At 44.4% G+C, this 26276-nt stretch overlaps 1 protein-coding gene across 4 annotated transcripts in view; it reads left to right on the top strand.

Annotated features, from left to right (window-relative positions):
* UBXN8 (UBX domain protein 8) overlaps positions 1–26276 on the top strand; it is a 66905-nt gene that overhangs the window by 37491 nt on the left and 3138 nt on the right. For 3 of the 4 annotated variants that reach the window (XM_077274065.1, XM_077274084.1, XM_077274070.1), the window contains exons 5-7: positions 3601–3741; positions 6926–6967; positions 17269–17343. In XM_077274065.1, coding sequence (XP_077130180.1) covers positions 3601–3741; positions 6926–6967; positions 17269–17343 — 258 coding nt within the window. The remainder of the gene's footprint in view (positions 1–3600; positions 3742–6925; positions 6968–17268; positions 17344–26276) is intronic. The other variant, XM_077274076.1, reaches the window with a different exon arrangement.

Below are 26276 nucleotides of genomic sequence, written 5' to 3'. Positions count from 1 at the left end.
GACTTTGGTCCACCAATTTAACCCCCTAGTGACGGAGGCAAATTTTTTAAATCTGACCAGTGTCACTTTATACTAACATCTAAAGAACCCAAGCAGTCATAAATCCAAAAACATCATCTCCTTTATTAAACATATATTGTAAAAAAATTGTATACAAACAAACTGATACATGGGGCTAAAAGATGTAACCAGCATCAACAATTGCCCAAGGTTATGTGTCCCCCTGGATACAAGGTATATCTAGAATATCTAGAAGACATAGTATTCACACAATAAATAGATATATATTGCCATGTGGCAAAGGTGCAAAACAAGCAATTCAATGCCATAATCAGAGTGAATTACATCATAGTATACAAACAATACCTTGTTATTATGGAAAGTCTTCTGGGGTCACCCGCCCACCCCGACGCGCGTTTAAGTAGTAGTACCTTCCTCAAGGGGCATGTCACTTTATGTGGTACTAACTCTGGAACGCTTCAACAAATCACAGTGATTCTGAGACTTTTTTCATGACACATTATACTTTATGATAATGGTAAATTTAGGTCAATATGTTTTGTGTTTATTTATAAAAACATATTATTTTTATTATTTCATAAATTTGAGAAAAATGTTAAAAAATTAGCAGTTTTTAAACTTTGAATGATTATCCCTTTAATCCAGATAGTCATACCACAGCAAAACATTAATAAATAATATTTCCCACATGTCTGCTTTACATCAGCACCATTTGTAAAATGTTATTTTATTTTGTTAGCATTTTAGGAGGTTTAAAAATGTAGCAGTATTTTTTCAAGGAAATTTACAAAATGTATTTTTTTTAGTGACTTAAACAGGTTTGAAGTGACTTTAGGGGTCCCATCAGAGGTGTATCTAGCCTTTCCTGCACCCAGGGCAAAGGATCAGTTTGGCGCCCCCCCATATCATATGTTCCTCAGATTTCATCCAGCCCCCTGGCTTTGCTTCAGTCCTCACAAGTGACACAACACACAATTTACTACCGTTGCGTTGCCCCTGGCCCCTGCTCCCGACCCTCCCTATCATGCAGGCACCATATAGCCAACCCCCAACCAGCCCCCTTAAATTTCAAACATTATCATTCGGATTCTATTACGTTCGGTCGGTGTCTTCAGCTCCATTACCCGGTCCCCGCAGCCGTGGTCTGGAGCTGGAGCACTTACCGCCGTCCAACACCCGAACATGGCGCAACGCAGCAGCAGCCTGTCACGCTTGCCTTGCCCTGCTGTGTCTGTGTGAAGAGTGACGTCAGCCGCTGCTCTGGCGCTTCCCTGATGCGGAAGTGCCAGCGGCTGTCAGCGCCTCTCAGTGGTCGTCAGGGCTTAAACTGAGAAGGGACTCACACAGATTCACAAGGCAAGCCGAAGGGTACTAGCGACAGCGGCACCGCTGTACACCTTGGGATTCGACGACGACGATACGCAGCACTTTCAGTTTGACAGCCGGCTCAGAGAACGGGATTATCTCAGACTGTGGGGGCAGAATGCCGCCGCCGAGGAGCCTCCTTGGACCACCGTATCATCAGGCGGCCCGCTGGCGCCCCCTGTCTGCTGCGCCCAGGGCACATGTCCCGGCTGCCCCCCGGATACGCCACTGGGTCCCATATATTGAGAAACCCCCCAAAAGTGATACCATTTTATAAACACACCCCTTGACATATTGAAAACTGCTGTCAGGTAGTTTATTAACCCTTCAGGTGCTTTTCAGGAATTAATGCAAGGTGACATGACAAATGAAAATGTGTATTTTTACCACCTAAATGTCGCTAACTTTTGAACAGGTCACTGTAGCCGACATACTCTAAGGCAGCTATTTGGATGTGAATTGCCATGGCAAACATCAGGACCACACAATCATGATCTGAGGGCACCAAATGGGAAAAAGAAGAAGCCCCCACACTCTGTTAACCATTTATATGATATATTCACTATTGACAGCAGCATCTAAGTGGTTAAAGGGAACCTGTCACCCCCAAAATCGAAGGTGAGCTAAGCGCACCAGCATCAGGGGCTTATCCTACAGCATTCTGTAATGCTGTAGATAAGCCCCCGATGTATCCTGAAAGATGAGAAAAAGAGGTTAATTATACTCACCTGGGGGCGGTCCTGGTACGATGGGCGTTGCGGTCTGGTGCCTCCCGTCTTCTTACGATGACGTCCTCTTCTTGTCTTCACGCTGCGGCTCCGGCGCAGGCGTACTTTGCCTTTTGAGGGCAGAGCAAAGTACTGCAGTGCACAGGTGCTAAGCCTCTCTGACCTTTCCCGGCGCCTGCGCACTGCAGTACTTTGCTCTGCCCTCAACAGGACAGACAAAGTACGCCTGCGCCGGAGCGTGAAGAGGACGTCATCCTATGAAGATGGGAGGCCCCGGACCGGACTGCGACGCCCATCGGACCAGAACCGGACGGCAGCGGGACCACCCCTGGGTGAGTATAATCTAACCTCTTTTTCCAGTTCACCACCTGACAGCACCATTGGAGGACGTCCTTCTTACCCTCAGTGGGACAGGAACAACAAGCAGTTAAAAGGACACACCCCACTCCACCCACCAGTGTTTTTCCTGTCCCAGTGTGGATAGGAACGGCAAGCTTCTCCTCTGACGGTGCTGTGCAGATGGTGGAGATCGGGGGGCCCAGCCTTTCCCGTCCACCGCGAATATCTGCTGCTTATACCTGCCATGGGGGGTCCATCAGCCTCCCCAGTGTAGCGCTGCTCCTGGGGTCGGGTCCGCTTCCTCCGTACAGGGGGCTCCCGGTCCGGGCGCCTGTCTGCTGGGGGATGAGTGCGGCGGCCGCTTCCAGCACAGTGGCAGCTTCCATCAGCAGCGGCCACTTCCATCAGTGGCGGCGTCCACTCTCATCAGGTTTTCTCTTGAGTGTGAAGACCCTGGGCGCTGCCCCGGCCGGTGGCAGATATCACCCAGGAGTTGTGACCAGCATCCCTGAAGAAGGAATACGTCTATTCCGAAACGCGTAGGAATTGGTCCACTTTGCTTCCTATAGCCAGTCAGGTGAGTAATCACGTGACGTCACGCAAGGTCCTGTACCTAGAGTGAACCTAGCGGCTACTTGCGGCAGCAGCATCGTTCTTCCGCTCCACACTGGTGACGACTCCTGGGTGATATCTGCCACCGGCCGGGGCAGCGCCCAGGATCTTCACACTCAAGAGAAAACCTCCCACCACTAAGCACGGATTTTTTTGCTACGACGACATTACAGAACTGGAAGCACTTAGTGATTCATTAAGCATCGGCGGCGGAACAGGTAATCTAATCCAGTTTTTAACTTAAGTGCCCTCATCTTTTTAACTCACATTTTAGCCTTATTGGTCACGCGAAATATAGGCAAAGCACGATTCTAACCCTTTGCCATCATTTATATGCTATAAGGTCTTACTATTATGATGGGCTATCCATGGAATCAATGAGGGATTGAACCGAGCGCAAATATATACCTTTTACATTTGGAAAATAAAAAAGGTATGTCTTTTGGTGGAAGGGGAGGGGAAAATGTAAAAATTAGCTGCAGAGGCAATGGGTTAAGGCTGTTCCCTTGAAGTAAAAAGCTTTTCTTTGTAACAGGAGGCAGAGAATTCGCAGAATGACCCTGCAGGACCAAACAGTCGTGTGGAAACTGCAAATGAAGAAGCCGTAAGGAAAAGGAAACTTCCGGAGCATGTCACTAAGCCCTTACCACGGATAGAACAGCCAAAACCCAAAAGGGTATGTTCATACTGCTAAGTATGCCAGAAAAACAGACCTACAAGGTTTTCCTATATAAAGGGAACGTGTTGGCTGATTCATGCTGCCCAAACCACAGGCAACATGAGTATTACAGCCAGGTATGTGTTATTTCAGAGAGAACTTAAAGGGAACCTGCCACGTCCTTTATTGCCATTAAACTGCTCCTAATGTCATATTAGTAATGCATATTGAAAAACGTCCCAATGTTTAGCTCACAAATCACTTCTCATGCTCTGCTGATTGCCCCACTTACCTTCTGTCAGAGGTTCTCTGGCTGTGCTGTGTGGAGGAAGGAAGCCTCCAGATTGCTAGCTCCTGCGAGAGCTGCTATATGTGTTGTCCTAGAGGCACCCACGCCACTTTTTACAGAAATCTTTTAATAATTAAACATGTACAGTAAGCTGCACACACACTGTACTAATTGTATATGTCAATAACATCTGTATATCTACCTATTCTATAGTTATTTACTGTATGTAATCCATCTCTTCTATCCTGTCGGGTCCTGCAGTGATTTTACAGTACACGGCAGATGAATTGCTGGCTTTCTTCTATCTATCTATGTAATATATATACATACGCGTGTGTGTGTGTGTGTGTGTGTGTCACTGACATCTATATATCTATTCTAACCTGTCAGTGTGATTTTACTGTATGAAGCACATGAATTGCCAGCTTTTCAAAGAACATCGGTGTGTAAATATCAGCACTCGCATGGTCCGAGTGCTGTGCAATATTTTTTTTTTCCCTCGCACCCATAGGCTTGCATTGGCGAGTCTCGGTGCCAATCGCAGCATGCTGCGATTTTACACGCATCTCGAATATGCCTGAGAAAAAAATACGCTGATGTGAGCTGCTTCATAGATTAACACTGGGCCCAGTTCTATGCAGTGTTTTCTCCCATAGCACTTGTCCATATTCTACGGCAGTGTGACTCCGGCCTAATAATACAGCCAGTGTCTGATTCATACTGCCTTTGGATCAGGAATCTGTCACCAGGGTTTTGCTACCTCATCTGAGAGCAGTGTGATGCAATTCTCTGAATGCTGAGCTCTATATAACCCTACTCGCACCACTGGCAGATTTCTGCCTATATCAGTGGTGGGTGTGGAGTTATACAGAGCTCATGAATATGGAGAACTATATGGTAGCAGGTTTTCTAGTCCTCTCGTGATAAGATGAATGATTTATCAAGAGGAGATTATCAAAACTGCAGCAAGCAGCCCAGTAAGTGATGCATCATAGAATCTGGGTTTCTATCTCTACATTATGCTGTTCTCATATTAGTTGGCAAAAACATAATGAAATATTCCCTTTAAAGGGAACTTGCCATGTCCCTAAACACTATTAATCTGCATATATGAGGTTTATCTTCAGAATAATAGCATTGTAAAGCCGTGTGGCTGCTGCACTGAAAGCCTGGTTATTGGTGGGGAGGAGCAAACTTTATACCTTCAGTCAGTTGTGCGGCTTCATTAACAATGCCCCGATATTGGCAGTCATCTCAGCATTGATACCACCGATCTGGCTGTGTCAGTGCCGGGGCATGATGCAGGCACCGCTCACTATAAATTAAGTGGTGAGTGATGCTGCACCTTTATGACTGAAAGCTGAAGTCTTCTAGGAGGAGTAAAGTTAATTTTCCACTGGTATCTGTGCTTTAAATGTGGCGTCCACATGGCTTTAGAACTCTATTAATATGCATATTAAACCTCATGTTTCCAAGTTACCGTATATACTCGAGTATAAGCCGAGATTTTCAGCCCATTTTTTAGGAATTGCCCCTCTCGGCTTATACTTGACTCATACCCAGGGGTCGGCAGGGGAGGTGGAGTGACAGCAGTCTAAGCATACTCACCTGCTCCTGGCGCGGTCCCTGCTTCCCCGGCGCCGGCAGCTTCTTCCTGTAGTGAGCGGTCACATGGTACCGCTCATTACAGTAATGAATATGGACCCCACTCCACTCCCATAGGGGTGGAGCCACATATTCATTACTGTAATGAGCGGTACCATGTGACCGCTCACTACAGGAAGAAGCTGCCGGGGAAGCAGGGACCGCGCCAGGAGCAGGTGAGTATAAGCAATGCGCTATATTCACCTGCTCCCTGTTCCACCGTCGCCAGCCGCCGTCTTCTGCATCCTTTGCACTGACGCTCAGGTCAGAGGGCGCGGTGACGCGATTAGTGCACGTCGCCCTCTGCCTGAGCAGTCAGTGCAGTGGACGGGGAACGTAGCGACAGCTGGCGACGGTGGAACGCGGAGCATGTGACTATAGAAAGTGCCGGGGGCCTGAGCGACGAGAGGTGAGTATGTGATTTTTTTTTTTGATTTTTTTTTTATCACAGCAACAGCATATGGGGCAAATGACTGTATGGAGCATCTTATGGGGCATAATCAGCATTTATGGAGCATTACATGGGGTAAATGACTGTATGGAGCATCTTATGGGGCCATAATCAGCATTTATGGAGCATTATATGGAGCAAATGACTGTATGGAGCATCTTATGGGGCCATAATCAGCATTTATGGAGCATTACATGGGGTAAATGACTGTATGGAGCATCTTATGGGGCCATAATCAGCATTTATGGAGCATTATATGGGGTAAATGACTGTATGGAGCATCTTATGGGGCCATAATCAGCATTTGTGGAGCATTATATTGGGCAAATGTCTGTATGGAACATCTTATGGGGCCATAATCAGCATTTGTGCAACATTATATGGGGCATATTTTGTATGGAGCATCTTATGGGGCCCATCATGAACTTTATGGAGCATTATATGGGGCTCCTGATTCAATATGGATATTCAAAAACACTTAACCTACTGATGTCTCAATTAATTTTACTTTTATTGGTATCTATTTTTATTTTTGACATTTACCGATAGCTGCTGCATTTTCCACCCTAGGCTTATACTCGAGTCATTAAGTTTTCCCAGTTTTTTGTGGCAAAATTAGGGGGGGGTCGGCTTATACTTGGGTCGGCTTATACTCGAGTATATACGATAATTGCGTTTTTTCCATTACAGGTTCCCTTTAAATGATAAAAATTACATAATTCATGTTTAAATGTAATTTAAAAACTTTTATATATTAAAGCAAAAGTTGAATTTCTTTACATTGGGCAATACTGCAATAACTGTGTTTGTATTAATAGGTGATTATTCTCCCAGAAGAACCCAGTGAATCAGAGGGAGGTGTAAGTATTGTTTGTTTTTTCACCAGATATATCCAAAAGCATTTGCATAATAAGCAGATTGGTCCACTAAACTAGTTGTGATCGCTTTTGGCCTTTTTGTGCTAATGACGTAAAAATAAGATTTTATATTTTCCTATGGAGCTCTCTATTATTGCCTTTAAAAAATAAAAAAATAAAAAGTTCTGTTGTTATGCATAGATTTGAAGAAGTTTTCCGTTAGACATGAGGCCATATATTATGAAGTCCAAACTTAACCCCTTCCCAACGTGCCATATATGTATGGCGCTGCAGTAGCTGTGTTCCCCACAACCCTGTACATATAGATCCTGACAATCGCGAGGATTCAAGCTGAGCGATTAAATGCGGGTGTCAGCTCTATATGAGCGCACCCTGCAGCAACGCCCACGATCGTTGCAATCACCAATCACAGTTGTTTAACCCCTCTGATGCCTCTGTCACTAGTGACAGCAACATCGATGGGCATCGCACAGCCAGGAAGCTCCCTCTCTGCTGCCATCGGGACAACACGATTGTGATTGCGTTGTGCCAATGGTCTCAATGGTGACGTCGGTTCGAAAGATGGCCGCAGGATCACCCAGGGACAGCGGTCTGTAAGCTCCTACTCCGAGCAGGAGCTGACACGTCTCCTCTCTGCCTGCGAGATGCTGATCTGATGCCCCGCAATGCAAAAGCATTGCAGAGGATTAGAACAGCGATAAGGCAGGAAAAGTTGATGTCCCATGCTGAGCCAAGGTAGAAAAACGTTTTCAAAAATTGTAAAAATATTTGAAGAATTCACAAAATAAAGGTAAAAAAAGAAAAATGTTAAACCAATCAATACATTCATTTATGTAAAAATATACACAAAGTACACATATTTGGTATGGCCATGTCCAAAACCAACTGAACCTAAAAAAAAAACTGTCCCACTAGTTAACTCCTTAGTCCAGGTTCACATTACGTTTTGGTCGTCCGTTAGACGGAATACGTTACACCGCGATATAACGCGGTGTAACACAGTCCGTTAACGCTGCCATTACTTCCTATGTCGGATGCAGCAATAGCGCACGCCCACAATGGGCGTGCGCTAGCGATGTGCCGTCATTGAGTGACGGACCCTGGGATGCGGGCTGCAGCGTTTCCGGGTCCGTCACTGCTAGCGAAGATAGAGCTAGCAGATGCTCTATCTGCGCTAGCGCGATGTCATGCCGGCTCTTGCGTTAACAGCAGCCCGTTAACGCATGTGTTGAACGGGCTGCTGTTAACGCAATGTGAACCTGGCCTTAAGTCAACACCATAAAAAAATTATGATTTCTCATCATACAGCTGATCAAAAAGTGGAATTAAAGGGAACCGATCAGCAGGATTGTGCATAATAACCTACAGACATTGTCAGGTCAAAGCCATTATACTGATTCAAATGATACCTTGGTTGATGAAATCCATCTTGTAGTTATTGTGTAATCTTTACTGTCAGTTGTGAGTTAATGATATACTAGTGCTCCGGGGCGGCCTGTGGGGGGGTCTTCATGTGGTGCTCTGATATTGGTCCTCCTCCAAGATGGCACCGCCTGTGCATTAGCAGCTCTCGGCGGCACCATCTTGGAGGAGAATTTTTTTTTCTTCTCTAGCAAAATGACTCCGCTTGCGCAATAGCAGCTATCAGACCACCTCTATATACACCGATAGCTGCTGGATTTTTTTTCTACTATCAGGATAACCTCAAGCACTTTTATTATTAACACAGTAAACACCTGCCTGCAGAAGGGTTTTTTTGTTGCTTTTTTTCAGCATGTACATATATTCATTATGTAAACTAGGGGGCAGCAGTCTTCATTATGAATAGTTAATCAGAGCACTACATGAAGACACCCCCCGCCCCAAAGCACGAGCATATCATTAAAGCAGTCTTATTACTTTTTCCATACGGTGAACAGCATAAAAAAAATATTCCTGAATTGCTAGTTTTTGTTCATTCTACCTCCCAAAAATCAGAATAGAAAGCAATCAAAAATAGTCATGTGCTTGAAAATGGTACCAATAAAAATGTAAACTTGTCCCACAAAAAACAAACCCTCCCGTGACTCTGTCAGCAAAAATATATAAAGTGATAGCTCTCAAAATATGGCAATGCAAAAACTTTGTTTTGCAAAAGAAAAGGCGTCTTATAGTGTGTGATAGCAGCCAAACATGAAAAAAATGATATAAATATGGTATCACTGTAATCCGCCTTATCACTAATACCGCACAAGGAACACTGTAAAAAAAATAAAATCAATTCTTCACCTGTTGTTTATTTGTTCATTCTGTCTCCCAAAGATTGCCATAAAGCTCATCGCACATTTATTATGCCCTCTACGATGAACACTTACACGTTTCCGTTTAAATCTCTGAAATACCTGATTCAAACGGAACCCCCGGCGAAAGATTCCCCATAATGAGGCAGATGGGGACAATGTGGACACAGTCTGTCCTATGATCTGGCGGTGTCCGTCTTTTTCGGCATGCATAAAAGCACGGTCCTCCAGTTTTGTGGACTTCTGAAAAGGACACTGCTAAACAGAGGTCCCACAGAGTCCAGATTAACTCTGCTGCCTCATTATAGTGAATGGATCCCTTGAAGGTTTCATCGGAATCACATCACTAAGAGATTTAGATGTAAACCCCTTGTGACCACACAGCATTTAATCTTAATTATCCAGACGTAAATTCAGTAGGCCCAGAGACATAGGGTACCGTCACACAGAACCATTTTCATCGCTACGACGGCACGATCCGTGACGTCGCAGCGTCGTACGATTATCGCTCCAGCGTCGTAGACTGCGGTCACACGTTGCAATCACGGCGCTGGAGCGATGCCGAAGTCCCCGGGTAACCAGGGTAAACATCGGGTAACTAAGCGCAGGGCCGCGCTTAGTAACCCGATGTTTACCCTGGTTACCAGCGTAAACGTAAAAAAAACAAACAGTACATACTTACATTCCGGTGTCTGTCCCCCGGCGCTGTGCTTCTCTCCACTGTGTAAGCACCATAGCCGGAAAGCAGAGCGGTGACGTCAGACGTCACCGCTGTGCTCGCTTTCCGGCTGGCCGGCGCTCACAGTGCAGAGAAGCTGAGACGCCGGAGGACAGACACCGGAATGTGAGTATGTACTGTTTGGTTTTTTTACGTTTACGCTGGTAACCAGGGTAAACATCGGGTTACTAAGCGCGGCCCTGCGCTTAGTTACCCGATGTTTACCCTGGTTACAAGCGAACACATCGCTGGATCGGTGTCACACACAACGATCCAGCGATGTCAGCGGGTGATCAAGCGACGAAAGAAAGTTCCATACGATCTGCTACGACGTACGATTCTCAGCAGGGTCCCTGATCGCTGCTGCGTGTCAGACACGGCGATATCGTAACGATAACGCTAGAACGTCACGAATCGTACCGTCGTAGCGATCAAAATGGCACTGTGTGACGGTACCCTTAGGCTATTTGAATATTGACACTTCAGTTGATGTTTGTTGTAACTTATTGCCTGCTATCTTTGAGGGACAGGGACATAGGGTAATTGAACAATAGATGTTTGTTAACCCTTTCATGCCCATTGGTATTTTATATGTGCTTTTTTTCGCTTGTTGCTTCTCTTCTTCCCAGAGCCATAACTTTTTTTTATTATTCGATCAAAATGGCCATGTGAGGGCTTGGTTTTTTGCAGGACAATTTGCACTTTTGAATGACACCATTACACTGGTTTTAACATATCGTGTACTGTAAAATGGGAAAAAAATTCCAAGTGTGGTGAAATTACAAAAAAAGTGCAATTTTACAGTTGTTTGGGTTTTTTTTTTTTTGTTTTGTTTTTTAATCCTGTTCAATAAATGCTGAAACTGACCTGCTGATATGATTCTCCAGGTCATTACGAGTCCATAGACACCAAACATATCTAGGTTCTTTTTTATTTAAGTGGTGAAAAGAAAATCTAAGCTTTGGAAAAAAAAAAAAAAAAAGTAAATAAAATGACGCCATTTTCCGAGACCTGTAGCGTCTCCACTTTTTATGATCTGGGTGGGTGAGGGCTTATTTTTTGATCGCCAAGCTGATGTTTTTAATGATACCATTTTGGTGTATACGATCTTTTGATCACCCTTTATTGTATTTTAATGCACTGTTGCGGTGACCCACAAAAACATAATTCTGGGATTTTTACTTTTTTTCACTATGCCGTTTACCGATCGGATTAATTCTGTTTATAGCTTGATAGATTGGGCGATTCTGAACGTGGCGATACCAAATATGTGTATGTTTGATTTTTTTTTTGTTTTGTTTTATTTTGAATGGTGCGAAAGTGAGGTGATTTTAATTTTTATTTTTAAAAACTTTTTTTTTTTTTTACACTTTGTATGCTTCAATAGTCTCCATGGGAGACTAGAAGCTGTAGTTGTCCGATTGCCTCTGCTACACACAGGCGATGATCAGATCGCCTGTGTGTAGCAGAAATGCTTACAGCAATCCAGCTATGATAACCATAGAAGTCTGCTGGAGACCTCTGGTTGTCATGCCAACCCATCGGTGACCCGCGATCACATGAGGGGTCACCGATGGGCGGTATTTCCTGGCGTGCTTCCGCGAGTTAAATGCCGCTGTCAGAGATTGACAACGGCATTTAACAGGTTAACAGCCGCGGGTGGATCGCGATTCTACCAATGGCTGTTAGAGGCACGTCAGCTGTTCAAAACAGGAAAGATGTGGGCTCAGCGTCGGAGCCCACATCAAAGGGTGGGATTCCGACGTGGACATACTATTAAGCACGTCGGAAAGGGGTTAATATGTTGATTACACATTGTTCCAAGCCACATAGTTTATTGAGACTGCAAAACAGAGGAGGACAAATTAGGCAGATTGAATAACTACTCAAACAATGAGAGTAAGGCTGCCGTCACATTAGCAGTATTTGGTCAGTATTTTACATCAGTATAATAGAAACATATGCACCACTTCTGCATTTATCACCCACTCCTGGTTTTGGCTTACAAATATTGATGTAAAATACTGACCAAATACTGCTAGTGTGACGGCAGCCTTAATCTCATCACTCCTTCCTCTTGACCTGTGGATGATGGCTTGAAGGACAGTTGTGAACTATAAAATGGGGATATGCCTCTGTATCTTGACAGAACAACAACCAGGACACCATGACTCCATAAAGGAACACTCTACCACAACATGGCTCCATCAAGAGGGACACAAATTTGACATTCTACAGGATGCCAGCTTAGGGGACTATGGCCCCAGCTGAAAAAACACATGTGCTCTATTGCCTGTCACTGAACCCATAGATATGTTTGGAGAAGCCAGGTTGGGAACATCCGGTCACCTGGCTCCATGGAGACGTTTGGAGAAGCCAGGTTGGGACCATCTGGTCACCTGGCCACGTGCCTCAATGAACAGTCAGCTTTCTAAGCTTATTGTCATTGGTGGGAGTAGTTGGCCCTGGAAGTTGCAGCTTCTCTGATACCGGCAAGTCAGCAGAAGAGCGAGCTCCTATAGCTCCTCACCCTCCAAAGAATTCTAGCGAAGTCTGTGCTCCCAAATCCAAATGCCCCCCTCCATCTGTGCCCCAACAGTGTGCCTAAACCGCAGTTAACTTCCACATGTTTGGGATTTCTGTAGTGATGAGAGCTCGCCTAATTTATGGGTGCATGTCTCCAGAAGCACAGGCTGAGCACAGTGTACTGAGCACTACACTGGCAGATATGCCATTTTCACTCAGCAACATTCACTGCTGCTTGTTTCTGGCAAACGCCCATGGAGAAAAAATTGTCACTACATCTGTCGATAAATTCCCAGAGGGGTGTAAAAATGGGGGTCACTTGAGGGAGGGGATTCGGCTCTTCTAGCACTTAGGGCCTTTTTATACGGAGCCTGCAAACTATTCTACAATAATTTGTTCTTCAAGAGTTAAATGGCACTCTCTCCCTTCTGTCTTTCGCTGTGTAGCTAAGTAGTACTGTACAGCCACATATGAAGTATTGCCTTGTTCAGCAGAAATTGTGTGACAAATTATGGTGCATTTTTACACATTCCCCCGCTTGACCATGTAAAATCTGGGGCTAAAGCAACATTTTTGTGGTAAAAATGTAATTATTTTTTCTTCACTGCCCAATGGTGTAGGGTTCTGCGACACACGTGGTGTCAATGTGATCACAGCTCCAATAGATGAACTCATTGACAGGTGTAGTTTGTAAAATGGGGTCTCTTATGGGGGATTCTGCTGTTTTGGTACCCCAGGGTTCTGCAATGTGGCATGGCACCCTCAAATCATTCCAGCAAAATATGCACTATAACATGGCACTCCTTTTCTTTGGAGCTTTGCACAGTGGCTCAGTTTTCGACCACATATGAGGTATTGGCCCACTTAGGAGAAATTCTGTAACATATTTTGTGGTACATTTTCTCCTATTATCCTTTTTGAAAATTGAAAATTTGAGGCCAAAGTAACACGTTAGTGGTAAAAATTGTAATTTTCCATTGACTCAGGCCAGTGTTTTACAATTCAGTAAACCGCTTGAGAGTTAAAAATGCTCACTACACCCCTAGATTAATTCCTCAAGACAAGTAGTTCCCAAAATGAGATCACGTATTGGGGGTTTGTGCTGTTTTGGCATGTCAGGGGCATTTGCAATCTGTTCCAGCCAAAATTGCGCTCCAGAATTTAATTGGCTCACCTTCCCTTCGGAGCCCTGCGGTCAGCTTAAACAGTAGTTTTCCCCGACATATGAGGTATGTATGTTCTCAAGACCTTGGCACGCAAAAAATAAGCCCACAACTAACCCAAGATCACGAAAAATAAAGATGCTATGGGTATCGGAAATTCGCGCAATTTTTTATTTTTTTTAACAGACTTTGTAATTTTTTTTCACTACCTAGATAAAAAAAGAGCCTAGACATGTTTGGTGTCTATGAACTCATAATGTCCTGGAGAATCATAATGGTAGGTCAGTTTAAGCATTTAGTGGACATAGTAAAAAAAAATTGTGGGATTGCACTTTTTTTTTAAATTTCACCGCACTTGGAATTTTTTTCCCGCTTTCCAGTACACGATATGTTAAAACCAATGATGTCATTCAAAAGTACAACAAGTCCTGCAAAAAACAAGCCCTCACATGGCCATTTTGACCAAAAAATAAAAAAGTTATGGTTCTGGGAAAGGGGAGCAAAAAATGAAAATGCAAAACCAAAAATACCTCTGGTCGTTAAGGGGTTAAACACCCAAAAGAAAACGTGGGGATCTGCAATACTCCATGCACCCGATGCAAACTGGAGTAGGGAGGACTTGCTCTCAACGCTAGGCGTCATATCGGGTTTTTTTTTTTGTTTTGTTTGGAAAAAAAAAAGCGAAAAACAATTCTAACACAACCCTAACCCCAACTGCAAGTAAATGAAGAAATTTTTTTTTTGTTATTTTAGAATTTTTATCTAACTAAGGGGGTGACAAAGTGGGATTTGAGTTCCCCTTTTGTGTTTTTCTTTTGATCACTGTGATAGGGTCAACATTCCCTATTGTTGCCGATTACCGGCCAGCAGATGTCAGCTGGCGCACAGCGCATGCCATTTCCTTTTTTCAGGAAGATGACGTTGAGGGCTGGGGGACTGATCAGGGAGACTGACAACTGACCTAAGAGGGAGTGTTTGCAATCACACTTATCTCTGCTGTACTGCCCTCCTAGCACACTGACTGCCCTTAGTGCAGTGTTCCCCAACTCCGGTCCTTAAGCGCCACCAACAGGTCATATTTTCAAGGATTTCCTTAGTATTGCCCAGGTGATAATTGCATTACTTGGAAAGGCAAGAATTACATCACCTGTGCTTTACTAAGGAAATCCTGAATACGTGACCTGTTGGTGGCTCTTGAGGACCGGAATTGGGGAGCACTGCCTTAGAGGATATCTAGAAGTGCTTGTGATCACCCCCCGTCTCCACTACCTGCCTTTTGACGAGATTTTGAAGTGTATGTACTGACGCTCTGCTCTATACTACTCTGTAGCTGCAGAAATCAGGGCTGAGATTGGTCAACGTCATGCAGGGGACAAACTACAGGCCCCCAGAGAAGAATATATGGTAACGCCCCTCTGAAGTTATCATAAATCATAACCTAAACTTTACAAGAGACGAGAAACTAACAAAAAAAAAAGATTGTATTCAGCTCTGCGGCCACTATTCCATTATGTGGCCAGTTTAACATGCTAAACTGGTCAAAGGTCTTCTTTAAGGGCTCACACTCGTCTGCATAAATAAAATCGCTCCCGTGTTGTTCCTGAAAAGTAGGACGAGTGTCATGCGAGTACAATGCGATTTTTATCATGTAGCATCTGTATGACATGAGTATGTATGCAATGTGGTTTGAACATCAGTTTTTACTTACCGCAATTCTGTGATTTAAAGATTGCTTTATTACTTAGAAAACTATCTCCTACAGATATAGATAGGATAGATGTCCTGTAGATATTTAATGTCACAAGCCTACCCTACATATAATAAACTAGCACCCTTTATTGTCTTTCATGTGGCACTAAAGGGTGTTGAAACCTATTAAATAAATAATCAAAAATAAAAGTTGTGGGACCCCTCCTTATTGTTAATAACCAGCTGAGGGAAAGCAGACAGCTGGGGGCTGCTGTTATTATTTTGGGAAGGGGACACTATTCATGAATCTTGCCAGGCTATTAATGTCAGCTCACAGCTGTCTATTTAGCCTCTACTAGTTATTACAAAGGGGTCTCCCCCTATTTTTAATAACTGGCAAAGGCTAAACTGACAGCTGTGGGCTGATAATAGGGGGAAAGGGGCCATGGATATTTGCCTCCTCCCAGACTAATCACAACAACCCTCAGCCGCCCCAGAAATGGCACATCCATTAGATGTGCCAATTATGGCGCTTAGCCTTGGCTCTTCACGATTGCCCTGGTGCATTGGCAATTGGGGTAATAGTTTTGTGGTTGATCTCAGCTGTGTAATGTCCGCTGACGTCAAGCCCAGAGGTTAGTAATGAAGAGGTATCTATAAGACATCCCCATTACTAACCCTGTAGTCAAAAGAAATAAACAGAGAAAAGTCCTTTAATTGTAAAAAAAACAAAAAAAAAACACAGTCCCTGACCCTCGATTACCCATTTAATACCATTAAAAAAATAAAATAGTCCAAGGGGGTCCACCGTAAAACCATAACAATGAGGTCCCATGACGATCCTTGACTCTGCTACATTGGGAGGCTATGTTGAGTGGTGACATCAGTAATGTGACCGCTCACTATGACCGCTGGAACACACAGAATAGCATGTGCATCCGCTTGCTGTGAAGAGCGCTGACGTCACTAAGGTTATTGCAGTTCACAGCCAATGAACTGCGGTAACCTTACCGATGGTTCTCCCGTCGCGAGCGGTGACATTAGTACGGTTACCACAGTTCATAGGCTGTGAACTGCAATATTTTTTTTGTCTGCTTTCCCTCAGCTGGTTATTAAAAATTAGGGGGACCCCATGCCATTTTTTTTCCATTTAATTTTATATTTATACTCTAAATACATGTACAGTAAACTACACACGCACTGCAAATTTTATATATCTCACTGACATCTTTCTATCTATATATCCTATTCTGACGGTTCTTTACTGTACTTGGCTGATGAAATGTTTGGTTTCTTGAGATATGTGCGTAAAAATTGGATGGCACGCGCATAGTCCGTATGCCGTTTGAGTTTTTTTTACTCGCACTTATTGACTTCCTTTGGCGAGTCTCGTCCAATAAACGCGACCACTCGCAGCATCCTTCAATTTTTTTCTCAGTCCGATCTGAGAAGAAAATTGCAGATGAACACTAATCCAGTGAATAACATTAGTCCGAGTGCAATCTGATTTTTTTTTTTTTTTTTTATCGGCTTGCAAGTCGTCCGATTTATATGCAGAAGAATATGAGCCCTTCATCCAAAACTGACTTGAGTTATATTGACGAGGTGAAATGAAATACTGGGATTACACTTAGACTGGTGAAGAGCAGTACAAGTTTCCTTTACGTAACTGGGTAAAATTGGGCTGGTTTTGGTAGATGCAATAAAATAGATATTGAGACAGACATTTTCCACATAGCCTTTATGTAACATGGTCACATAGGCAAATTAATAAAGTCGTAGAGGCGTTGCACACTACTATTGGAATTAAATGAAAATTAAAGCAGTAATATGATTATAGACTCTTTTTTTAGAGAGTCCGTTTATTACACGTGTTACATGCCTGTTTTCTGACAATTTTTTTTACAGGTCGTCACCATAGCTTTACGGTGCCCCAGTGGTCGTGTTTATAGAAGACGATTTTACAAGACCTACAGTTCTCTTGTAAGTGGTTCTAAGTAAAGTGGATGTTAAATGAGGACCTTTTTACCCACACATATTACGGTAATATTAAAGTGGGTTTAGTTAGCAAAAAAGTAAACTCACTTGTGGTCCCAATCACAGACTCAACCTGGTCCAATACACGGCTAGCTTAGAGGGTAACAAGGTGAAAAATCCAATGTAGAGAAATCCGGTATATGGCTCTTTGTTCGTATAGAACAATCTTCTTTCATACAAAATAAAAAAACCTTGGTACACAGCGTACAAAAAATTAAGACTGCCAAACGTGTTTCAGAGCACTGTCATTGATCATTGCATATGGTCAAGTGAACAAATACTGGTATAAACCTTGTTTCCCATAATTACTTGCTCTTAGTTCTCAGTTTTAATTTTTCGTATGGTGTGTGCCGAGGTTTATCTTATACAGACATGTATCTGTATGCTGAACTTCTCTACCTACTTTGAAAGTTTGGGACTGTCTAGCCTTGACAGGTTTCTCCCTATATACCGTACTTGTCTGTCTAGGGGAGTAAGGCAGGGAGAAGCCGCAAAGGTCCTGTCTCTTGGAGTAGTCAGCCTTTCCTGTCCTGTCCTTTCAAAGTATGTTTTCTCTGAAACTAAGCAGTTATTTATTATGCTTTTTTTTTTAAAATCAGATACATTTTTATTAAGGAAAAACAATTATAACAAATGACATCAAGCTGTTATTCACAGATAATCATATATTTTATGAACAAAACTCCCCCCCCCCCCCCTTCGAGACCCCTTTAATGCCTTCCCAATTTCCCTTCCCATATTCCTTCCCCAATTCAAATACAATTGTATAGTATGAACATCATCTATTTTATTGTATAAAATTATATGATCCGCCTGCATAAGTCTCTTCTAGTCGGAGGCTCCTCCCTGATCCAGAACCGAGCTATCAATTTCCTTGCTATGAATAACAGTCTAGCAATCGCCAGTTTAACCATAGATACCACTGCTATTTCTTCCACATAGCCTAATACACAGACCAAAGGGTCTCTGGGAATGACACACCTATATACCAATTCAATCCGATTCAATACAACTGTCCAGAAGGCAGACAATCTAGGGCAGTGCCACAGCATGTGTAACATGTCTGCCTGTTCCTGCGAACATCGTGGACACTCGGAATCAGACCTCAAACCCATCTTGAACAGTCTATCGGGAGTTCTGTAAGCTCTATGAATCACATATAATTGAGACATCCTCCCAGGTTCGCTCATAGAGATCTTAGTCACATATTCTAAAATAGATTCCCATCTATCATCATTTAACTCTCCCAATTCAGCTTCCCATTTCACTCTAGACTTGATGGGATGTTTGACTAGAAAGGTGAATAATAAATCTCTATACACTTTTGAAATTGCCCCCCTTGTCCAGCTGTTCTCCAAAATGGAAGCCAGTGTGATATCAATCTGGATCTCAATAAGTTTTCTCCGACATTGCGACTGATACGCATGCTGAATTCTTTTATAATGATATAAATTTAAATGTGATAACTGGAATTCTGTTTGTAACTCCACAAATGACTTAAGTCCCCCTTGACCCAGTAGCTGACCCATCTTTCTAATTCCTGCCTCTCTCCATGGCCCATATCCTTCCATTTGCTTAAATTCTTGTAAGTTTATATTATCCCATATAGGTGAGTATTTGGTAAGGCCCGTGACACTCCTAATCTGTTTAACTTTTTCCCATACCTTATGAATTAGGAGAACAGTAGGAAACCGAGAACCCAGTTTCAAAAATTGCCCCCCTTCCAAACTCTCACCCAGAGGCCATTTTCCAAACAAATATCTCAAACTACTGGGCGATTGCCCTTTTCCCATCTCCTCCCCCCATCCTCCAATATGCTGGCATTGTGCTGATAAAAAATAGACCCAAGGGTTAGGGAGCGCCAAGCCCCCTTCCTCCTTTGGCCTCTGCAAAGTTTCTTGTTTAAACCTTGGGCTTCCCCCCCCCCCCCCCCATATTAGTTCGCCAAACAGCGATTTGATTTTACGGAACCTACTCTGCGGAATCCACTTTGGAGAATTATGCAGTACATATAACAACTGCGGCATCACAATCATCTTCAAAAGGTTCACTCTTCCAATTACAGAGAGATGTAGTTTGTGCCACGCCGAAATTTTTGTACGTATTTTTTGTAGCAGAGGGCTTAGATTAAGTTCTTCAAACTTCGTCAGAGGAAGGGCGATTTGTATCCCCAAATATTTAAATTTCGAAACTACCTTCAATTTTGCTGACATTTCCACCTCCCCAGTGCCCCTTTCTACCTCATCAATGGGCATAATGCACGATTTGTCCCAATTTATTTTGAGTCCAGAGAATTCCCCAAATTCCTCAATTAATGCCACTACGTTATCCAGATTCTCCCCTGAGTCCCCCAAAAATAACAAAATATCGTCAGCATACAGAGACACCTTCTCCTCCTTCATTCCATAGACAAATCCTTTTATCTCTCGTGCCTCCCTTATTTTAGCGGCCAAGGGTTCCACAGCTAGGGCAAATAGCAACGGAGACAATGGGCACCCCTGCCTTGTACCCCTATGCAATGAGAAACTATCAGATAATTTATTATTTACTCTAATTTTTGCCATTGGAGAGGAGTATAGCAACACCACCCAAGATATAAACTTAGGCCCGAACCCAAGGCACAACAAAACTGACCACAAATAATTCCATTCTACACAATCAAAGGCCTTATGGGCATCCAAAGACACCACCACTCTCTTTCCAGCATTTTCGGCTGGAATTTGCATATTTAAATATAGTCTCCTTAAATTGATTGCTGTAGATTTGTTGGGCATAAATCCAGATTGATCTGGGTGGATTACTTTATCAATCACATGGGTTAGTCTGTTGGCCAAGGCCTTCGCCAAAATCTTTATATCCGCCGTAAGTAGTGAGATTGGTCTGTAGGACTACGGATTCAGCGGATCCTTATCAGCTTTAGGAATGACCACAACAATGGCCTCTCTCATAGATGTAGGTAGTATTCCCCTCTCCAACGACTCATTAAATACCTTCTCCAATTTAGTTATTATTTCTTCATTAAAGATTTTGTACACCTCTACCGGAATGCCGTCCGCCCTCGGGGCCTTATTACCCGCCATGTCCGCCAGTGCCACCCTCAGTTCCTCCGCTGCCATCGGCCTATCCATCCATTCTCTATCTTCATCATCTAGTCTAGGAAGCTTAATCGCACTCATATACCTGTTCATCTCTTGACCTTTATGTATCTTAGAGGAGTATAACTCACTGTAAAATTGTTTAAATACATCCAAAATTTGATCCCCTTGTGTAACCACATTACCTTCCTTTGTTTTAATTGCGTATACATGCGAGGATTCCCGTAGTGCCGAAGCTACCAATGAAAACAGGTGCCCCACTTTCTCACCCTCCGCATAGAATGCCTCGTTCTGAAATGCCCGCAGTCTCTCTGCATTACAGATGTGAAATTTATTAACCTCCGACTGGGCCACTCTCATGCAGGTCTGCGTAGCTTTGGAACACTGCGCACCCAATGCCTCCTCCGCTGCCCTTAATTCCTCCATCACTGCTTTATCTAGTTTTTGAGACCTAGTCTTATATCGAGATACTTCTCTGAATAAGATCCCTCTCAGAAAAGCCTTCATAGTATCCCAAACTATATGACCCTCTGCACTACCTTCGTTTGTCCTAAAGAATTCACCCAGTTCCTCTCCTATCTTTCCCATATCCAGCAACCGTAACCAGAAGGGGTGAATTTTCCATCCCATACCTGCCAACCTCCCCTGTTCTCCCAATTGTAGAGATACCATCAGAGGACAATGATCCGATAGAACTCTGGGCAAATAATCCACTTCCTGCACCAAGTTATCCATCCCTTCATTTCCCAAAGCCACATCAATGCGAGACAAGGAACCATACGTCGCCGAGTAGCACGAGTAAGTGTAGTTCTCCATATTTCGAACTCTCCACAAGTCTATCCATCCAATTTCCCTCATGTAGTTTCCAAAAGGTGTTACATTCCCTTCCTCTCTGTTCCCTGTATGTTTGCCCCTATCACAATGATCATTTGCAATATTATTCACGTCTCCTATTACAAGCAACGGGGCTCCAGTCCATTTCCCCGATATGTCCAGAATTTCCTGTATCTTTTTTCCCGAAAACGGTGGAGGGATATATAAAGACACTATACATAATAATCTATGCAATATCTTACATACAATAAACACGTATTGCCCGTCTTTGTCTATTATAACCTCCACTTCTTCATATAGAGTAGAAGTGTGGATTAAAACCGACACTCCCCTAGCATAGGCTGAGTACGTCGAGTGATAAGCCTTCCTCACCCATCTTTTTTGTAACATAGCTACTTTGTCTTCTACCAGGTGTGTTTCTTGAAGGCAAATCACTGAGGGCATCAGCTTCAACAGATATTGTAGAATTGCGGCCCGCTTTGAGACATTGGCGAGTCCTCTAACGTTCCAGCTTATAATTTTAAATCTACCCCCCATGATATATCACAGTACCAAACATTTGACTCATTAAGAAAGGAGGTCTCGGTCCGCCTCCCCCCGCCTCCACCCCCGTCCCAACCTTCCAACTGTAATAACTCCAATCTTTCCCTTCCATCCCCCTCCCGAAAAACTGTTTGTCTCCCACAACTTTTAAGCTGATAAGAATTCACTCTCCCTCTCTATTTGAGATCTAGGAGGGCGTTTTACAGCCTAACAATACAAGCTCAATGCTCCAACTACTCTCCCGTCCACATTTTATCAAACTGCAATGTCCGTTGCGCCGCCGAACACAACCCACATATACCAGCATAGCATTATGTCATCTCAGAGATGACCATTAACTTATCAAATTCAAACTGAATAACAGATATTCACTGTTTCAACATCACTCAGAGTCTGCTTCAACATGACCGTTCCGCTCTGATATTTTTGGTGTTAGAATCCAGCCAGTGTGTCGCTTAATCTGGATTCTGAAAAAAGTGCACCCGATCCAAGGCAGCGACTCTCAGCTGGGTAAATCATTGAATAGCGCAAATCCAAGTCTCGTAGTCGCCTTTTGACTTCTCCAAACGTCATTCGGTGCTTTTGGATGGCTGCAGAATAATCTGGGTAGATGGAGATGCGATTGCCGTCTATGGTTAGATCCGCACAGTTCCTGGCTTTCCTCAGCAGGGTATCCCGGTCCCGATAATTCAGAACTTTAGCCAAGATGACTCTTGGGACTGATCCTGGGGGCAGGGGTCTAGTGGGCACACGATGTGCCCTTTCAACAGAAAACATTTTAGTGAGACCATCCCCTCCTACAGTGTTTTTCAGCCATGACTCAATGTACTCAGTGGGGTTATTTCCTTCCGCTTTTTCTGGCACCCCCACAATCCTCAGGTTACTCCTGTGGGAGCGGTTCTCAAGATCATCAGTTTTAAATTCCAGTTCAGCTATACACTGCACATACTTTTTTTTTCCCCTTTCAACAGTTCATTAACCTGGTCTTCAGCGCTCCCCACACATTCTTCCACCATCTCCACTCTCTGTTCAACTTTGCGCACTGCAGCATTAATAGCAACCATCTCTCCCTTTAATTCATCCACACGACTGTTCAGAGCCGCAAGGGCAGACTTGTTGTACATCACCACAGAGAATATATCTTTGAGCGTCGGCTCTGCTATGTCTAGTGTGTCTGGCTGTTCAAGCTGGTCAGCACGTGCATCCACATCAGGGGATCTCTGTTCCTCCCCACTGCTCTGCGGCTGGCCCCCTCCTTCTTGTTGTTCCCCAGGGCCATATGTTGTTTCAGGTCTCTCACCTTCAGCCGCTGACCGCTCATTAGCAGCCACCTCTGACCTCGCAAAGCGTTCCAGACGAGCGATCACCTCCATCTTCCTTAGATATGCCGCGCTCGCCCTTGCCGCCTCCTCTGCAGTCTCGGTGCCATCTTGGGCCTGAGAGCTTCCAGACGCTGCCGGCTCCTTCTGTCTCCTGCGCGTCATCCTCATGCGGGACTCCTCTCCACCCGACCGCACGCCGCTCACTGCTGCTCCCCCGGGTCCCTGCACACTTCTTAGAGTGATTTCAGCGTTCGGCGGCGCCTCAGGTACCAATGTTTAGGGAGATTGTGGCAGGAGAACTCAGCCGCACGTCTTCTCACATCCTGCGCTAGGCCACGCCCCCTCAGTTATTTATTATGCTTACTTATATAGCGCTATCATATTCCACAGCGCTTTTACAGAAATCATAGTCACTGTGCCCATTGGGGCTCACAATCTAAATTCACTATCAGTATGTCTTTGAAGTGTGGAAGGAAACTGGAGTGCACGGCGGAAACCCACGGAGAACATACAAACTCCTTGCAGATGTTGTTCGTCTTGAACCCCAAGCAACAGTGCTAACCACTGAGCCACCATGGTGCCCTCATCAGTGTTTCAGAACAAAACATATCTGCCTAAAATAACATAGCTAGTGTCTGATTCATGTTGCCTGTACTTCAGTGGCCAAAATGGTCAGTTGCACAGCTCTGTCAACTGTATAGTGGCCGCAGTGGGGTACTACAGATCGACCTTATTCAAATCAATGAGTGAATATGCAGTACCCAACCGTGACTACTGTTCCATTGACAGAGCTTTGCTGTGCAGTTGCTACCACCGCCATCCTTGGAAACAATTGATTGGCTGGAGTCCCTAAGGATAGGCCATCAATAATAAAGTCCCAAGAAACCCCTTTATGCCTTTATGGGGACTTCTCTTGAAAATAATCAAAGCAAGGGCTTGTGCACATGACCGTACTTTGGGTCTGAGTGCTCACTATAAAAAAAAAAATCAAAAAACAAAAAAAACGCCCTCTGACCAATGTTATTCAACAAGGCAGTAGTAGATGAACAATTTTTTCACTGACTGATTCGCCCTGTGAAAAATTTGTCACCATTCACAATTTTCTTCCGGAAATCAGATGACTCCCTCATTCCAGTCTATGGGCGCAAGAAAAAAATTGGATGCTACAGTATAGCATCCGATTTTCACAGATACATTACAATTCTGTAACATTGGAAACTGTAAATGTTTTTTTTACATGATTAAAGGGCCACTGTCACCCCCTCCAGCCGTTATAAACTAAAAGATCCACCTTGTGCAGCAGTAATGCTGCAGTCTAACAAGGTGGCTCTTTTAGTTTTTGATTCAGTTATTCCCTCAATAAAGCGGTTTAAAATTTGTACAAAATAACCTGTCCTTAGACCTGGAGGCGGTCCGAAGCTTCCTCGGTGAATCTCCCAACGGCCGTCACTCTACTCTTCTGGGGATGTGGTCGCCGCCCCCTGCGCACTGTTTCTTCTTAAATCCAGCGCCTGCGCTGTGCGTGCCTGCCTGGGGCAGGCGCAGTCTTCATTGTCCGTCATAGGTCAGATCCAGGGTGCCTGACTGCGCCTGTGCCGGCAGTGTGGCCACCCTGTTGCTGAATCCCCGCCCCGCACTGTGTTATTCATTATGCACAGTGCGGGGCCGGGGTTCCTGGGCATGCGCACTGCGCTGTTCAGACGCTCCCCCGGTCCCCCGCCTTCCAGCGTTGCCATAATATACAGGTTTCCTTGCCAGCGTTTGGAATGAAGCAGCCGCAAATAACAACGCTGGAAGGCGGGGGAGCGTATGAGCTGGGGGAGCGTCTGAGCTGGGGGAGCGTCTGAACAGCGCAGTGCGCATGCCCAGGAACCCCAGCCCCGCACTGTGCATAATGAATAACACAGTGCGGGGCGGGGATTCAGCAACAGGGTGGCCGCACTGCCTGTACAGGCGCAGTCAGGCACCCTGCATCTGACCTATGACGGACAATGAACACTGCGCCTGCCCCAGGCAGGCACGCACAGCGCAGGCGCCGGATTTAAGAAAAACAGCGCGAAGGGGGCGGCGACCACATCCCCAGAAGAGAAGAGTGACGGCCGTTGGGAGATTCACCGAGGAAGCTTCGGACCGCCTCCAGGTCTAAGGACAGGTTATTTTGTACAAATTTTAAACCGCTTTATTGAGGGAATAACTGAATCAAAAACTAAAAGAGCCACCTTGTTAGACTGCAGCATTACTGCTGCACAAGGTGGCTCTTTTAGTTTATAACGGCTGGAGGGGGGTGACAGTGGCCCTTTAATAGCTGCTGGTAAAAAAAACAATTGTATGTGGATGACAAATAAGAAGAAAAATTATCCCACTTTTCTAGATAAAACTAACCATTTATTTATTTTTTTTATCCAGTCATGTGAACAAGCCCTTACTGTTAAAGGGAATCTGTCACCTCACTTTTAGCATATAAGCTGCGGCCACCGCCATTAGGGGCTTATATACAGCATTCTGTAATGCTGTAGATAAGCCCCCGATGTCACCTGAAAGTGGAGAATTACAAGTTAGATTATACTCACCCAGGGGCGGTCCGGGTCCGGCGCCTCCCATCTTCATACGATGTCGTCATCCTCCTTGCTTTTGCTGCGGCTCCTATGCAGGCGTACTGATTTTCCCTGTTGAGGGCAGAGCAAAGTACTGCAGTGCGCAGGCGCCGGGCCTCTCTGACCTTTCCCGTCACCTGCGCACTGCAGTACTTCGATCTTCCCTCAACAGGGCATAAAGTACGCCGGAGCCCTGACAGAAGCGAGGAAGAGGACGTCATCGCATCAAGATGGGAGGCGCCGGACCCAGACCTGCGACGCCTATCGGACACAGGACCGCCCCTGGGTGAGTATAATCTAACTTGTTTTTCTTATCTTTCAGGTTACATTGGGGCTTATCTACAGCATTACAGAATGCCATAGATAAGCCCCTGATGCCGGTGGCCTCAGCTTATGGGCGAAAAATGAGGTGACAGATTCCCTTTAATAGCAGATTTATTGACAGAATTGAAAAATTATTTTGAAATAAAAAAAACAGTTGACAAGCTGCT

Source organism: Ranitomeya variabilis, chromosome 1, assembly GCF_051348905.1.
Source record: "Ranitomeya variabilis isolate aRanVar5 chromosome 1, aRanVar5.hap1, whole genome shotgun sequence".
NCBI lineage: Eukaryota > Metazoa > Chordata > Amphibia > Anura > Dendrobatidae > Ranitomeya > Ranitomeya variabilis.
Note: the sequence above shows the minus strand (reverse complement) of the source record. Positions and strands in the feature narration are given on the sequence as shown.